Here is an 18,941-nt window from a genome sequence, read left to right on the forward strand (position 1 = left end):
TGATTGTTCTTTCCCCCTTATACCATGCTGTATTCATTCTGTATGAATCTTTTTGCAGTCTGTTGCCTTTTATACAGTGCCTGGAGATTAACTAATAGAAACACAAGCTATTTTAAAGTCCAACCACTAAGCAATTTCGGATGTGAAAGCTGTCTCTGTAAAGCAATTACTCATTTGGAAGCTTTTACTGTCCTAAGCACTTCATGAATTCAGAACCATTTAAAAGTGCATTTGCCATTACATTTCATTGGTATGGATGCTGATGAATAAGGAAGTGCTGCACAACCACTAAATATGTCACTGAAGCCTGAGAACAATTTGGTAGTGCCTGACAGACATACCTATGCTCTGACTAAAGCACCCAGGAGAATCCATACTCCTCTATGAGACATACTAAAGCAAATACACTTTTTTTCAACTATTTCTTTGGATCCAGACTCAATACATTTAACTTTATTTATGATTAAGACATCCAATTGTGTTAATCTATGGATGTCTACAGTGTCTAAATTGCTGTTACACTTGACTAGTCAGCTGAGCCTAATGAACAGCACTAAAAATATTTCAACATGTGACCAAAAACATTTACAGTAATATAAAAGTAATAAATATCTACAGTAATATAAATATAAATACAAAAACATTTACAGTAATATACATTTACATACAGGTGTCCGCAAGGATGTTATCTTTATTTTCAAAGATGTGACTTGATTAAGCCACCCATAGACAGTGATAAAACATTTTTTGTGACATTTAAGGTATGTTGACATTCCTTCCAGGCTGAGAGAGACAGAAAACAGTACAGTAGAAAAAAACATGACTGCTGGCACCCTGAAGCAATTTAAATGTCAGTAGACAACTACATGTCAGTAAGTGAATTGATCTCCAAAAATATAAATCATGATTAAGACTTCTGAGATTTTCCAATATATTTCTAAGTAGATATTTGGACACATAAACAGGGAACACCATTTGAAAAATGCAAAGAACCAACACTTCTGCAGAATTCAGGGCAAATAAACTTGTGTACCCCTAGTCAAAATCCCCACTGTTTTGATATTTTTTCTGGCATGAAAAATTCTTATTTATTCCATCATCTTTCAACTGAAATAAACCAATAAGCTGATATTTGAAAACTGAAAGTGAAACATATTTTCTCATTCCAAGTAAGACTGCTAATAAAATATAGCTGAAGGCAGTCTTGAGTTGCTGGTAAAAAGACAGCAAAAGCTGTTCATAAGTAGCTGATAAAACTTTCAGGCAGTGATTGGGACCACCTAGTCTAATGCTAAAATGCTCCTTGCTATTCAGAACAAAATTAATTTTCAAAATCATATTTTCGATCTAACATTTTAGAGTTTGATTGCGTTTCTATCTCTTTTCTCTAAGAATTTGTTATTTGTTGTTTTTTTTTTAATTTCACAAAGGTGAAATGAAAATAATTCAGACAAATAAAAGCTGGAAATGAAGTAACTGCTTTAAAGCTCTGGTTGTAGCTCAGCTTGAGCAATTCAGTCAGAAATTACTTCCAGTCTTCAGTTAAATTTTCAAATCCATGTTCACAAAGGCCCAAAATGACTGGGGAACAAGTCTGCAACAAGCACTGAATATTCAGGATACTGTACAGCTATCTGAAACTTTTGAAATACTTATAATTAAAGTCATTTAGTAGTCTTATTTCCCTTTTAGAGCTTAGGGTCTCCTATTTTATTAGATGAATTCAAATTAAACAATTTTTCAGCTTTGTCTAGATTGGGAAAAGTATTTAATAACATTTCTATAGGGAAAAATATAATGCATTTCTCTGAATTAGCTGAATTACTCTTCATGGTGTATCCCATCAAAATTAGAATTATTATAAAAATAATAATCATCTATCTCTTAGAGAGAGAGAGATCAGCACGGAAAAGAAAGCATCCAGTACTGAGCACTTTTATCTCCACAGTGACGATTCTGCATGTGGAGATATTATAGATTTCTATTCCTACATGGTCTACATTTCAGCTGATTCAGAACACTGTGCCTAGATATGAAATTAGGACAAGCTCAGCCTGTTCTGTCTTTTCAGGGTTTTATAACTTCTTTTACTAAGATGGAGAGAGATTCCTGAACATTCTTATGTATATAACTATACGTATAATTGGCTAGAAAAATGAAGTAGAGGTTTTAAAGTAGGAAACATTAGGAGAAATCATGACCAGCTGGATCAAAAGCATTTATCTCGCTTCTGTCATTACAAACCTTTGATAACTACTCAGAAAAGCCAGTTTTAAATTCAGTTTGACAAGGCAACCTCAAAAGACCAGACCGTCTTTGATGTGAGGTGGGTATGGTCTGTGAAACCAGTCGAATCATCCCCTTGCTGCATTTCTTAATGAGGTTTTCCCTTTCAAAATTCTTTCACTATGAATATCAAAGACCTTATCGAGGTTTTGCTTAGGCCTTTGTACCCTTTTCTGGCCTTTCAGTGTGTCTGAAAAAGTAGTAGAGAATTACTCAGGCACAAAAGATATCTGCTTGGTAGAACTGAGGGACAGTAAAAATTTTCATTGGTGCTGGACTGCTGTATTGCTGCATCAGTTCATCCCCGGCCTAGGAATCAGACTACAGGAGAGGAGAGATGTTTATCCATGCTGCGTTGATTAAGTCAATGTAGTTCATTGACAGAAGTTTAAAATACAATAATTTTGTGAATAGAAAGCATTAATGAAGTCTTATTTCTGTGTGTAAATTTGGAAGGGCTTTTCACATATTTGTAATGCAGTAGTGAAGTAAATTAAAAATAGAATTTCCCCAAATTGGGAAAAAATATAGTTGAAGAGTAAGTTCCTGGAATTAAAGCAGTATTAACTGCTGATAGGTTAGAGGGGAGTCCTGAGAACTTAATTTAATGGCTAGTGTTCCTGCCCATGAAAGGGGAGTCCAACCCAAGGCTTTCTACAATTCTGTGACATAAAATATTGAGAGAATACCCTTTGCATGGATAATATTGTTATGAAAAGTTTGACTTCCTACACTGGAAATTTTAGTTTCCTAATAGAAAGAACTCGTTTCAAGAAATTTTAATTATAATCAGAATTATGTGGGCTACATTCTCTATTCAAAACCATTGACTCAATGCAGATTCCACCATTAATGTTAAAAAACATCTGTGACTTTACCAGGCTATAAAGTAGGTAAAGCAAAATAGTCTTTGCAAATTAATCATTTACTAAAACATGTGCATGAGGCCTTTTATTTCCTTTGCTATTAAAAGACACACAATAAACCTGTCATTAAACAAAAGTTTTTGGTAAATCCATGGAATTACTTTGTGTTAGACTGAGATAATGTTTATGATGCTAATTTTCTTTGTGAGTTTAATACTTTTAGACCATATAGTTGTTCCATTTTTTTTGTCTCAGTATCCATTTATTTAACGATTTTGACTAACATATTTTAAAATATCTACACATTTTTGTAGTTTCCACAGTTTGAGGAAGAATTTCAATATGTAGATAATTTTCCCTATAGTGGGATACAGAATAATTGTTTTTCTTTGTTTAAAACCAGAAGATAATCAACATCATATTTATAAAAAAGCAGCAACATAAACACTGTCATAAAAAAACCTGAAATAACTTCTCAGGATTCAAATTAAGTTATAAAACTATTTATAGGTCAAAATACATTTAGAGTAAAACATACTAAGAACAGAGACAAAATTTTAACCAGAAAAAACTCTAAGGCTGATAACTGGAGAGCAAATCTTTGAAGTATGTTTGTTATTTTTCCTATTGCAAAAGAGTTTCACAAAATGTGTTAATAATAGCTAATAACTCGTAAGACAAATTTGAGATACGATTTGGTTAGGTCGACGATGTAGATGAAGGCAGACATGTGGCATCATGAATTTTTTTGACAAAAAAAAGTACTGCTGTACTTTAGCATCATGCAAAATATATATCTACATCATACTTAATACACAGATTTGCTTGCAGTTAGTGAAAATATTGTGGGCAGAAAGCACGCAGTTTTGAAACTTTTTTTTTTCTCCTTACATGACAGTAACTATGTATGCCAATTGAGGTATTTTTCTTAGTTCAAAGGGATTAGTAAAAGAATAAGTGAATCACCAGTAAGGCATAAAAGCAAAGAAAATCTCAAGCAACAAAAGCTATGAGAAAAAAAGGGCACCGATGGGAAATATAGTGTTTTTGGTCATACTTTCCTGTCTTGTAAGTTTGGCATGAAATTCTGAAGTGTTACTTCATCCTTAAAAACACAAGTAAAGCATATTAATGCTTCCTTTATTTAATAATATTGAGCAGTTCCCTAGTTTTGCTGAAGTAACAAAATTATCTGTGCATTGCAATTATACGGATGACTTGCAAAAAAGACTTAGGTCATTTAGCTTCACAATGAACAAACCCTTGGCAGTTCAACAAATTCAACCAATAATGTAAGATTTAGCTGAAGATGGCCTACTGAATCAAAGTAAATTTCATCTTACCCCAAGAAGTTAATCAAGTTTCAAATTGGGAAAACAGGAAGTTAAGAGTGGAGATGGCTTGGTATTCTATTCTGCTGATATAACAGATATTTCATAGCTATTGTAAGGGCTGTTGCCCATAAAGATATTTATTTGAGCATTGAATTAATATTTAGCTTTCTTTAATTTCAGTCAGATGTGTATATTTAAATATCCTTCCAGATTTACACATATGTGGAAATAATCATGTGAATACACATGATAACACACAAGAATGCACATGTGTACACATGTCTGTGTGTGTAATCTAAGTTAATGCCAACATTTGGTGTGGGAGGATCTCTAGACTGCTTCAATTGCACTGCACAAAGTCTTCCTTCCTGTCCCAGCATATAGGCACCAAGTACTATGTGTGACAAGTTTGGATTATCATACTTCGTCTCCCACTAAAGGTAATAATGAAAAGCCAAACTTTAATCATAATCAAGAATATAAGATATTAACACCTTTTTTAGTCTTGACCACAAGAGAGAAAACAGTGATTGCTGAATTTTGTTTTTTGGGGTTTTTTTTTAATCTGTGCTTAATTGTGGAAGCTGCACAATTAAAAAATAGGCTTCAAATTTCCCTGGGCATTATCCACACTGCTTCCTGCTGTCTACACTGGTGCACATGTTGCATCTAAAAGCTTGAATTAGGTGGAGTTACGCTACTGCCTTTTTCTGCCAGGTATTAGGAGTGAGTAAGTTAACTCACTATGTCTGTTTGGCCTGAAGTACACATACATGTTCAAATCAATTCACACCATACTAGATCATATGCATATCTATGTAGAATTTATCATTCATTACAAAACTTACAGAAAAAAAATGTAGTACAGACAAATGGTTTCATATTACAAAACCTGAATGACAGACCTTATCACAAATTAGTCATGCCAGCTGTACAGTCAACAGCCAACCAGTCTGAAAATGGTGTTGTGTGAGTGGTGGATGAAGAGAAGGGCAGAGTGGGGGCATACACACTAAAAGATGTAGGTGTGAAGTAAATATTCAAAATAGAAATGTGGTCCAAGCTTCTGGAACCCTGGTTGCAGTATAGCCAGAGAAAACAGGCTCATCAAGTTCCCATCCTGCAGATCAGCAACGTTTTTAGCATCTGCTGTGTCTCCTACCAATCACTTAGCTTCTAAAGAGGAAGGCATCCTAGCTGCATATGCATCTGCCTTGGACTGTAGGAAAAAATAGTGGCTTTACAGTAAAGTTTCATGTTCTCCTATAAGAGTGACATGTATTTTATCTAGTTTGTATCTTTTTAAGGCTAGCCTAGGCCCACAGGAAAAAAAGTAAACCTATGCAGAGTCTCTAATTTTACAGATGATGTAAAATAACAAGTTAAATCTTGCTTGAGAAAGAGACAATATGAGGCAATTTGAATAAAATGGTACATTCACTGAGCTGCATGAGACCCCCGTGTAGGAAATAAGAATTTGTGTGCAAAAGTACAAAAGATCAGACCAGGGTACTGAATTAGTAATAAGTCTTAATGATTCTGCTAAGGGAAAATGCCACAGATAGTTTATTACATGATGCATGAAAGCCAAAGGAGCAGAACTTCTGGAGGAGGTTGTAATCAGCCATACAATCAAGTTTTGTAGGTGGTTATATGAATGTAATACATTGCTAATTCTCTCGTAGCAAACACTGAACAACTATTAAGGACTTTGTGGATTTATTAACCTATGTCTCTCCAAGGTCAGTCCAAAACAATTCTATTCCTGGTGAGTGACTACAAGATGATTTTGAGAACCTTTCTTGTGCTCACACTAATTTGGTTTGAATTTTTGCTATTTTTCTTAAAAATTAAAGTTCAGGAGGATAAACTTTCTGATAATTACTTTGTAATAGTGCATAATAACCATAAGGGACATACTAAACTAAAGCAACTGCTATTTACAGCTGGCATAATATTGATCTAAATAGCACAAGTTTCTTTCCAGTTTTTCTCATTAAATGACCAGAAAACAAAACATTCCACTGTGCATATGCCAACATCTCTATTGGCTAGCTGTCGGTATTTCCCATTCAAAATGAAACACAGAATAGCTGGGAAAGTACTGCCAAAACAATAACCCAATTTATGAAAATCCATTACTAAATGAATCCAATTATTGCAAAAGTAGTGGAACTGAATTAATGTAACTGAATATAAATAGATAAAAAACTATTAAAAATTCTAAAGCTACATAGTTATTAAAGTCTCTCTAACTAGTAAAACTGAAAATGTAACAAATTAATTTGCATGGATGTGAAGGGAAGAATAATAAATATGTATATACAAATGCATTTTTAAAAAATAAGAATTAATATATTCTATCAGGACTTCAGCAGAATTGATAGAATGTGAAATCTCATCTAAATTCTATCCGTTACAGTTAAGTAAGAGACAAAATTTGACATTAACAAATGATAATAAATAATTACTTAAAGGACACAATCAGAAAAGCACTTTTTTTAATGTTGGACAGTCTTTCAACAAAAATATTAAAAAAAATCAGTGTCTAAGGCAAACAGGAAAAAGGATGGAAACATAATTGATGGAGAGAGATGAGGCTTGCCAAACAACTCTAATTTTAAACATGCTGGATTGGATTAAGAGGATCTATGTTTAGGGGTTTGTTCCTGTAAAAGAAAATATCTGTGGGTCAATTCATGCATCATGCCTGTAGTATTGGCATTGCATTTTCCTGTTTAAGAAAACCATCATTCACAGGCACAGCAGCCTATGGAGGACACACATTGGAGTAGGAGGATATCTCCCAAAGGACTGCAGCCCATGGCAGCCCATGATGGAGCAAGGGAAATGTGTGAGGAAAGAGTGGCAGAGAGAAGCAATGGTCTGACCATTTCCCATCCCCCTGCACCAGTCAGGCTATAAGGTTATACAAGACATAAATTGAGCCTGGGAAAGGGGGGAAGAAAGGTGGCATTTTAAAATTTGCGGTTGCTTCTCACTAACCAGAATCTATTTTTATTACTAATAAATTGCATTAATTTTCCCCGAGTCAAGTCTATTTTGCCTGTAACAGCAGGTGGTAAGTGGTAAGATGGATATTAATGGGGAATAATGTTCGATTGCAGCATTTCTCCTTGCTCTTTCACTTTCCTTCAGAGACAACAAATAAAACCTTTTCCTCGAATAAAAGTAAAATATTATTTAAAAGAATATTTACACAGCTGTATTTTTAAAAGTTAAGATTTAACAATTCCTTGCTCTCTGTCATCTACCATATACCAACAATAGTGTGTGGTATTTAATAAAAACAACAGCAGCAGGGGGAAATATCAAGTTCACGATAGCACATATTTGAGGATGTGGCAATCAATAAAGAGCAGCACTCCTTTTCCATGACTCCACAAGATGTTAGCATGAAATTGAACTGTGTGTCAAAGTCATGATTTTTGACACTTAAGGCACTGCTGTGATGTTCTACCATTTAATGTCAGCCTGAAGATTGTATCAACAGCTGAGTATTTTATCTTCCTGTAACACAAATTTACTCATACTCACTAAAGGGATCAAGACTAAAGGGACACACTTTCTGCCATGAAAGCTACAGTTGCTTCAAAACATATTGATAATTTCGAACATATCAGTAGAAACTAAGGAATATTTTTTGTAATGCAGTCTTTGTGGACACATAATAGAACAATATAAAAAAACTTCAGTTATGGTAGTGAAACAAAATTTATGTTATTCTAAACAAAAATGTTTAGAATAACATAAATCTGTATGATACAGAGAATGTCTTTGAGGAGTATGTATTCCTGATGAAAGTGTATAAACTAAATTTCATTTTCACTTAGAGCTACACCATTATCATAAAATATGTTCTGAAATTAAATTAAATTAGTGCAAATTAGGGAATGAGCAGTTCATGTATTAGAGGTTTTTTTAATAGAAGGCTAATAAATAGATGTGGTATTAACTAAAAATTTGGATGCATTTATAGTTTAAGTTAATGAAAGGATTAGTATTTTTTGGATTGAAGGTGTCAGCTAGATAATTTTTTTCTTGAGTTTAAAATTAAGAAATTAAGAAAAGCTTGAAATAGTTAAGTCATAATTTTAAAAAGTTTCTGGAAAAGATAGACTTTTTCACCCTTTTGGTTCCTTGGTGCTTCTTACTCATAGTGAAGAAAAGTTCTATTACCTCAGCACTATCTGCTGACAACTGTCTTACATAGTACAAATTGCACACTAGTTACACACCACTTATATGAGCCCCAAAGAAGATTCAAATAAGTCATCCCAACTTCCTACTCATTATCTGCATGTAAAAGCACCACCCTCTACCAGTTTTTTCAGTGTCGATCTCCATCCCACATTTAGTGTTTTAACACCCATATCTATTGCTGATCTGAGGATGTTCATGCACCCTTTCTCTCTCAGTCTGTGCCACAGGATTGTTAAGAGTAACAAGGCAGAAAGGATTATGCTGTTTCCATATCAGAAGGAATTACTGACCATATTTTATCCCAGGAAATTCTACAGTCATGGCAAGTCCTACAACACCTATCAAAATATGTTAAAAATTGATAAAGACATCAAGTTAAAAAGAAATAATTTTTATATATAGTAAGGATAACACACTCCACTCTTGCATTACTGTTTGACTATGAGAAGCACATGAAGAAGATGGAATCTCCAAAGCCTCAGCATACATTGCTAGTGGTACCCAGAACCTACTGTTGACTTGGGAAAACAAAAGTATTACTGAAAAGGAAAATTCTCAGAGTCCAGTCTTTGGTATTGTATAAAAACACATAATATTACCTTTATATGAACCAATAAACAGGCATTTAGAACATGATGAGAGTTTGGTGGACACATATTGAAATAAAAGTATTACTTTTATTTAATCTCCATTTTCCCAGCTGAATTGCACCTATTTTGTGCATCTGTTTCTTTGTCAACTGTATCAATTTTGTTGCTTTTCTTTGGTATGGCACACATTCTTGATAGTCATGGTACAAATAATATGGCCTTTGCAATTTCACTTGAACTTCCTTCAATATGGATGGCCAGAATTCCACAGAGTTACACAACATAAATATTTCCTATATTAATAAAAATTAATGTATTCTTCAGCAGCATTTCCCTTTTTTCCTCTCAGATTTCTTCTGTTCTTTTTCTGTGCTAACAACATATAGAGCTTTTTTCATCTCTTCTTTTACTTCTTAACATTAATTTTCTTCAAACACAAGGCATGTTAATTCACACGTAAACTACTAAATATTCAAATTGTGTTGCTTCTTAAGGCCATCCAAATGCTTCTGTATTCATGTGTCCAACATGAACTATATGATATTGCTCCCTTTGGTGCCACTTTGAATGGTCGGATAATTTAACTAGCACGCTCTTGCTGTTACACTCTTTCAACCCAGGACAGACCTTTAAAGAACTGCAGGGGTAACTGTGACATCCTAGTGATTGTATATAGCCCTTTTCTTCTTCAAATCCCTGTACTATTAATGTTTTTTCTTCTTAAGTATTTATTTCATATGTAGCACCAGATAAATGATGTTGAAACTCTAGTAAAATAAATTTGTCACGTGTCTTTCTTTTATCTAGATACCACCTTTATCTTTTATTAGTTGTTCTAGCTCTCCTTACAACTAAGATGACATTTAAGAAAATGAATATTGCCTGTGTTCCTCATTGAAAGATAGTAACTATTGTATCCTATTTCTCTGGGAAATCTGGAGGTAACAACCAGGTGACCTTTGTGTGGGGAGAGGAAGGCACTCTATTAAACCCTCCTGGGTGAAACAGCACTGCAACTTGTATTTGTACTGCAAAATGTAATAAGGCAACATGATCATAGAAAAGAACCCTGTCAAACGGACAAAGTTTGAAAATTTAAAAAAACCCGAAACAACTTCAGATAAGTTATTTTTCTGAATTTCTGAAAAATTCAGTAGGATTTTATTGCTTCAATAATTAAATATTTTTCAAATTTGATTATGATGCACATGTTGACACAATCCTTTTCATGTTTTAGGAAAGGTGTTGATATAAGAATTTCAGTTTAAATTTAAAAATGTATTTCAGTGAAATAACATTCATTTCTATGCACCCTGTTTTGCCAAATCCAGGCAGTATGGTTTTCAATTTGTTTGAGCAGCAAAATAATTGATAATTTACTTGCATGGTCTACACAAGTGAGCTTCAGACAGACTTCAATACATTGGGAACTAGTAAGAGGTTACTTACAAATCAATCACCTCACTCAGAACCTGATGAGATCAGAATATGAAAGCTTTTTTTATTTATTTCCATCATAAGCTATAGAAAAACACAATTTTCATTTTTCTGCTTAAAATTAATTTAAATGGAAAACAAATTAAGCCAACCATAGGGTAATGGAAGATCACAAATGGAATAGTTTCCCACATTAAAACACAAAGAGGTTATACTTTTTCAAGTTTTTTAAGAAACTCACATTTTAAATACTTAGCATCCAGTATCCATTTTATGTAAAGTGCCCAAAGCAGTGTGAGAGATACACACATAGAATAGTTTGTAACTCTCTCACTTCAAAGACCATCTAATTCTTTTCATTAATTTACTTATTTAATTCACTGCAGAAGAAAGAAATCATAATGAGTAACCAAGAAAAAGATCCTCAGAACTTCCATACTAAAATATGTTTTCTTTTGCTGAATGTTAAATTAAATACCGCGTTTATCAATGAGATATACATTTCCAATATCCTGAGGAATGCAACACGTCATTTGTGTGGAACAGCAATGCAGCAAGAATAGCACTGGGAAGCTGAAAGGTCCTTACAAATGTTTTCAAGTTGCAGCTCTTGGCATATTGGATATTTTTTACAGATGGCTACTTGGATAAAAAGAATAAAAATTGATGACATATTTCTACTTGTTGCAGTGAGGCCACAGCTTTTTGGTTTTCAGTGCCGTCCATCCTACCTTTCTGGGACACAGATAACATCTCTTTCAAAGTATTTGATATAAGTCATGCAAAATTCAACTGAGCATCTATTAAATGGGAAGCATTAAATATATGGTCAGTTGTGCAAAAGAAAAAAAGCTGGAATATACATGCATAATCATATGCAGCTCTTCATGATTTTAGATCAATATTTCCAGGATTATTTGTCTATATATTGCTTCTGCTAGTCTGCATGGCTTATGCACCATTGAAACCAGTTTCTTGTAAAGTAACAGGGCTATTAAAGCAATTTCGACCATTTGATCTACTCCAGAACATTTCAGTGCCACTGCAACTTAATAAGAGAAAGCAATGACGATTAAGCTTCATTGTTTTTCAAAAGAAGTATTACAATTGTGTAAGCATACCCTACTCACTTGCCATTTAATGCTGCTACTCCAACAGTGCTTCTGGCAATTGACATACTTGCCACAAATGTCCACTGCTGACTTTGAGGGTCCCACCTCTCAACTGTGTTCAAATAACTCCAACCATCATGTCCTCCCACTGCATAAATAGGCCCTTCAAGCACTGTAACTCCTAAAATGGAGGAGAAAGTGAGAGAAGATAAAAGTATGTTTCCTCTATCAGTGGTAAAAAATAAAAACCACAAACAACAAATTTCTGTTTTCAAAACACAACCAACAAATGAACTTATATATCCAAAATTAAAATGGAAGAACCAATTTGAGATTTGATTAATTAAGAATTAACAAACAGGAATAAAATTAATGCCACTCCACATGGCTTTATGAAACACAGGTCTTGTCAAACAAACTGAATTTCATTTCTTGAGAGGAGTGTTTGCTTCAGAGAATAACCTGTCAGTGATGTGATCCTCTTAGATTTCTCTATTCCCTTTAGTATCTCATCACATTCTGATCATGAATTAGCTCTTTAGAATAGCAGTAAGGCACATAATAAAGCAAGGACTGGATACCTGGTAGATCTCTTATTATTCAGCCTAAAGGGGATTTCATTGAATGCAATTGCTTCTACACCAGTTGAAGTCTGTTTTTTCACCATTTTTCCCAATCACATAGAAGAAAATATACAATTTTTCAGTAGACGAAGATTGATGGACTGGTACAGAATCAAAAAACACATTCAAAGGCTTGAACACTTAATTAGACTGAGAAATTTAAGCTGTTTCCTCAGTTTTACTCCACAAACAAACAAACAAACAAAAAACCAAAAAACAAACAAACAAACAAAACCCAAAAAAACCAAAAAAAAGATAAATAACTACACACCTTCACAGGAAAAAAAAGTTGGATAGATGAGGTTTCTTTTATCTACTAAAGAAAAATAAAACAAAATGTAACATGTGAAAAATATTTGAATAAGAAACAATTTTTAGCTATGAGGGCTTTGAATCACCCAGTCAAAGGAATTGATGAATTCTCTATCTCACAGTCTCTTCAGTTAAGCTTAGAAGGCTCTGGAAGATAAGTTACAGCTAAGCACCATTTGTTACAAGACAGTGAGCTCAGTAATTCCATTCTGTGAATCCATGATCCCAAATGAGCATTGCTCTGAAAAATCTCAGGCTAAATCCAGTCTTATTTCTAAGTCAATGACTTTTTTTTTCTTCACTCCATTTCACACTATTTGAACTCATCAAAAAGTCAGAAAACAAGAGATCATTAAAGTTTCAGAGAATGGCTTTGTTTTTTCTTGCAGAAAAGTCTATCTTTAATTTTAAACAAGGTGAAGCTTCCATTTTCTATGTAGGAATGTTTTGTTCTATTTCAGAAAAGTAATACATTAAAAGCTTATTTTACTGTAAAACTATATCAATGAGTTTGAATATGTTTCATCTCAGTGTTCGCAGAAAGTGATCCTGTGCTTTAGGTGTTGATTTGCATTTGTCAATATTTTTTAACTTAAAAAAGAAAATAATTCAAAACATCCTATTAACCCTTAGAAAAATTTTCCTCCAAATTAAGGTTGAACATTTTCTTTTTCTATGGAACTCATTCTTCAATTGTTTTCATTGCCTTGCCTAGAAATTATTTTTATTCAACCACATGTTCCAGTTATAATTTTTCCAGAATATTAAAGTGGATATTAAATTGAAGTCATGATCCATATTGTTCAATATCTTAGAAAACAACCAGGAAAAATATGTGGTAAGATGTGTCAGTGGTCACATAAAGATTAGGGGATTATATGCTAATATATGTAGTTTGGGGATGTTTTTTGTTTACTATAGTACCTAATATGTTTAAATATTCTTAAATCCTGAACAAAAAGGTTTGCATTGTAAAAAAATTATTTACTCTGATTTTTTATAAAAACATGGTTTTCCTTAGCTTTTCATCTGTATACTCTTCATTAATGCAAAGTTAAATAGAAAATCAAGTTCTTTTGGGGATAAAAATTAATCATATTCAAAGAAAATTCCGGGAGGTAAATGTTTCAATACACATACATAATTCATGTCTAGACAAACACACAAACCCTCTCTCACCTTCAAACATAAACAATGTTGCATTGTTATGCAGTGAATTTCACAAAGAATCTATGATGCACATAGAAACAGATCTATTTTGAAATTTCCAGCTTTTACTTCCTCAGATAACTTTTTTGCACTTTTACTAGGATATAAAGAGTTTTCCTGAATTAATCTTTTTATCTCATTCAGTGTTTAATTTTTTTTTTCAAGTCCGTCATAGTTGAGTTTTATTCTCATGTATTTCCTGCTGGAAATTAAGCCATTGCAATTATTTAATTCACTTTTTGTAGGAAATTTGATTTCCCCTTAATCAAAATACCATTCTTCCTGCATTTTCATGGATTTTTACTTTTTATTTTTTTAATGACAATGAAAACTGATAAGATCATTGCATCAATATAATGTTACTTTATCTTTGCATTTCTTGTTACAAAGAGAGAAAATAAGTATTAAGTAACTGAGCTTTATACAGAAAATAGTCTTCAATGACTTCTCTGTTCTTCTCATGAGAACTTTTCTGAGTTTTTATAATGCAGATAGAACCCAGTGGGATGCCCAGATATTTCTGATTTTTCCTCTATTGCAGGAACCAATATATGGCCCTCAGTAGTTTCTGGTGCCCTTTTGTGGAAGCTACTGCATAAACTGTTACATCTGCTGGGTTACATCTCTGTTACTTGTGTTTAGACCCACCTATCTATGCAGCCCCACATTTGATTCTTATGTTTTCTAAAAAGCCAGGCTGGAAATGTTCTAAGCTACACAGAAGTATTTTCTTTGCCCATTAGGCGAAGCTTGGATCATATGTTTCAAAATATTCTAATGAGTAATAATGATAATGCAATCATCTTGTCGAAGTATATAAATGCACATTTTATATTAGAGAAACTTATATGTGTCTTATGTGAAGAATTCAATAATCAAGCGTTGAATTCAAGCATTTGAATTCATTCTAAGCTTAGATTCCAGAAGGTCTATGTGATTTTTATATCACACATATTGACTAAAGGGTAGTCCCAATGCTGTTGCTTGTAGCCTCCTTATCACACAGGATGGATTGCAGTACACCTCTTCTCTGACTGAAATTACTGAACAGTCCATGATAACAGCAAATGGCAACACCACAACAAAATCTTAAGGGACACGTTCCCCAAGATCACAAAGCAAAATATTTTCCAGTAAAATTGATGAAGCAAGACTATTCTCTTTTCTGTATGTTCCAGGTCATTTGTTTTAATAGAAGGAAAAAATTAAATTCACTGTAAGTAGTCTGTGTTAAAATGTCAGAGTTCCAATCCTATTAACACACTGTAGAATTCCTTCTCCTTAAAGAGCAAAGGTACTGAACTCTATATACCTTTTATTTTTTTTAAATGGTGCAGCCAATTTCTGCTGGGTCTCTTGAGATAAGATTTTTCATCTTTTTGTAGTCAAGATACTGAACAGTGTGTTAGAAGATCAGAGTTCATTTCACCTTCATGAGACAGGTTTTCATGTTCATTATTTATCCTAGCATAAACTGATGTCAGAGCACATAATTTTGTTTTCTCTCATCTACATCCACAAGATAATAAACATCCACCTAGATTTACACTCAGAATGTAGATTTTGTAAAATATCTACATGGATGAGTTTTTCCTGTTTATAAATGAGAAAATAATTATTTCCAGCTGAAATTTGAGCCCTTATTTGTCATTAAGGAAATTGCACAGAAGAATAATGCTGTTAGCTCCTTAGGAGAGTTTGCTAAGAGAAGAGAAAGGACAGAAGGCCCTCATACATTTCGTTCCTGTGTGTCATCTTCAACAACCTGGAAAAACCATTTTAAAGTACAAGAAAAGAAAAATTTCTCTGGGAATTAATTTTTCACATGCTCTAGTACTTTGTTATTTTCTGACAAATGTAATAATATATTCAGAAAGGGAGTATTTTACAGTAAGAGAATTACATTAAATAACCTAAGTTGCTATTTATCTGAACAAAGAAACTGGAAATTGGCAGAATCAGATCTTACTTTTTTAATTTGTAGAAAATAATAATTCTGGCATTGAGGGAGTAATTTGTTCTACCCATCTTTTGATTAATTACTTTCATTTACCTGACACTGTGAACAGTTTGGCTTTCCTAGTTCTCATACAGTTGGAGAGTTGAACCAGTTAGGAAGAGCCGTTTTAGGAAAGGAACCAACTTCTTTTCTTAAGAGGAGATATATTTTCAGCAATATCTTGAGCAGTTAAGTGTAGTAAGTATGGTGCAGAGAAACCTTAATGTTTTCCTGCACAAAAAACGTACCTGGAAAATAACTACTCTAAGCATTTTGACCTAGGAATTTATAAAAGCAAACAGTATTCTTTCCAAACTAAATGAGATCTAAAAAATTAATAGTCCAGTTTGCAATGGCAGGCTTTTTCCTTTTGATTGCCTTCACAAAGCTATGCAGCAAAACCCCTATTATGCCTAATTAGGTGCTCGAGCCATACAGTTCAAATTATTTATACTTGAAGACTGGAATGGGATTTTAAATTGCTTTTCTGTAATGTTACAAAAGAAAAAGGAGCACTGCCTATAATATTTTTAATTTAGCAGTTCCTTATCTGCTTGATGGATCTAATTTTACAGAGTGGCATTTTTAAAAGTTCAATTCTTAAAAAAATCACTTGAAATACAGTTTCATACAGATATTTGGATACAAAATGTCAAAGCAAAAATTATCTGTGGTGCTAGCTTTACTGTATTCTCTACATTTTGATATTCATAGAGACATGAAATTTTAACTGGTACGGATATACTTGTATCCAACAACTTTAATTAAGGACATTACCTTTCAAGAAGATAGCAGACAGACACTATACCATCACACTGAAGGTAAGAAGACAAATCAGTGGTTTGTTATCCAAGTATTAAACTTGATCAAATAAAATCCAGATTTTATTCTACCCTTTTAAGCTCTGCATCTATTTAGTGTCTAGGTAGAAGAACGTTTTTAACAGTCTCCTTTCTCACCCACACAAGCATATTTATATAATTTTGTATTAATTTTAGTTATTATTGCTGCTTTTCCTTATTCTGCTATTTCCCCCTTTAAGTTTTAAACCACTTTTCTTCCATAGTAAAGGTATCAAAAAAGTAAAGTCCACTTTCCTTTGAATTATGCATCATGAATTAAATGATGAATTAAATCTTGTGTTTAGTTCTGAAAGCCATTATATTAACTGAGTGGGAAATGCAAATACTGTTCTTGGGATGCTGCATATAGAACTGCCATAGACCAATCTTGGAATTTAGGGTGTCATTAATTGGAGAATTGGACCTGACCTACGTTTCTTATTGAATATTCAGTGATTCAATGTTGAAAATACCTATTCCTATGTAAATTCACAAGTAAGTATCAAGGCTGATTTAAAGAATTATACCAATATCACTGCCCTCTTGAGCCAGAAGCTATTGCACTAACTTGCTAATATTATGCAAACTTACAAAAGCAAAGATCTGCCTGAGCCTTTATTTGCATTCAGTTTTCTAGATAAGGCACTAGGCTCTCAACTCTGCCATGCTATTGTCCTGAGGACATGACTTAGAAATTATTATAAGTGTTGCTGCTACGATTTGTATCTCTTTAGCTAATTGGGTCACAATCTACTACTTAGTAAAGATGCAAAGAACAAAGAAAAGGTATTTAATAACTCAGAAAAAATTATGTCTACTGTTCCCCATGATTAGGAGAAAAATCCAGTAAACTCATATACATGAAAATCAATATTGCAGAGAAAGTAGTTTAAAACCATCAGGCCTTATTGCAACCCACATTGAAAGCAGTCAGAATGGCATATTGTTCCTGAGATTTTACATGGAAAAATAACAGTAATTTAATTTAATTTAATGAGACTAGTCAATGTTGTCTAAAAGAGTCTCAATCTCTTAACAGCTGCTTCTGGGGTAAAAAATACAGCTGTATCAGAACACTGCTGTGTTATGGTAAGCCAGTGTGTTGTGGAACTCTTCCACTCAATGCTGAGGTGGCGATAGGTTTGGATATTTTTGTTTGTTTTTTTTTTTGTGAGGCGATGGGTTGTGGGGTTTTCTGTGCACAGAAACCACATAAAGATGGAGAAATGCATCTTTACTATAGTATTGCTTTTATGAGATGCTGATGTACCCAGAAAGATCTACCATTGCAGAAAAATAATATATTTACAATAGGATCTCAAGTTGAACTTTTATGGGACATGAATCTTTCTCAGCTGACCACAACTGATCAAAATGATATTCCATACTATGGCATCATGCTCTGTAAATCTGGAGTATCACTGCCGAACTCAGTAGAATTTGGTCAGTATCATATATGTGATAGCATGAGGTGCTATAATATTTTGGTTGTCTGCATGGTCTAACAAAGTAGCATCTGGTAAAGTTTCCTTTATCTAGCCGTTTGGCACTGTAGCAAACATTATGCAAAAATATTATTATATCATTCAAGAATTCTTTTATTTATAAATAATTCCTCCATAATATTGGGAGGTTAATTAGTCATAAATAATTACAGTTTTATCATACTAATAGGGTATGACCTAATCCGGTTTCAATGCTAATTCAATTATCTTTGTTTTACTGACCTTTCTTCCTGCCTTTCATCTCTGGCCTCCAGGTTCACATATGCTCTGACATCCAGAATGGAATCTCAGATTCTTATGCATCTATCTCTGCAGCTCTATACTTTTTAATCTCCACAGAGTGGTTTCTTTTTCATACAGAGAACATATAAAAAATCTGGATTTATTATGTTGCAAAATTAAAAAAAAAATAAAAAAGAAAAACATCTAGACCTAGAAAAAAATCCCTACTTATTTTTTGTTGTATGTTAATGGAAGATATAAATTTGCCATTTTTGGCTTCTTAATAGCCAGCAATGGTGATGCATAAAAAGAAGAAACTATCATGCAAGATAGCGGAGAAAGAAGAACAAAGATCCCTTTTATCTTTCAGATTTTTGTAG

At 33.2% G+C, this 18,941-nt stretch overlaps 1 protein-coding gene across 1 annotated transcript in view; it reads right to left on the reverse strand.

Annotated features, from left to right (window-relative positions):
- The window catches only part of KLHL1 (kelch like family member 1), a 183,932-nt gene that overhangs the window by 15,479 nt on the left and 149,512 nt on the right, over nt 1–18,941 (reverse strand). The window contains exon 8 of the mRNA XM_014895354.2: nt 11,868–12,030. Coding sequence (XP_014750840.1) covers nt 11,868–12,030 — 163 coding nt within the window. The remainder of the gene's footprint in view (nt 1–11,867; nt 12,031–18,941) is intronic.

Source organism: Sturnus vulgaris, chromosome 2 (assembly GCF_052056855.1).
Source record: "Sturnus vulgaris isolate bStuVul1 chromosome 2, bStuVul1.hap1, whole genome shotgun sequence".
NCBI lineage: Eukaryota > Metazoa > Chordata > Aves > Passeriformes > Sturnidae > Sturnus > Sturnus vulgaris.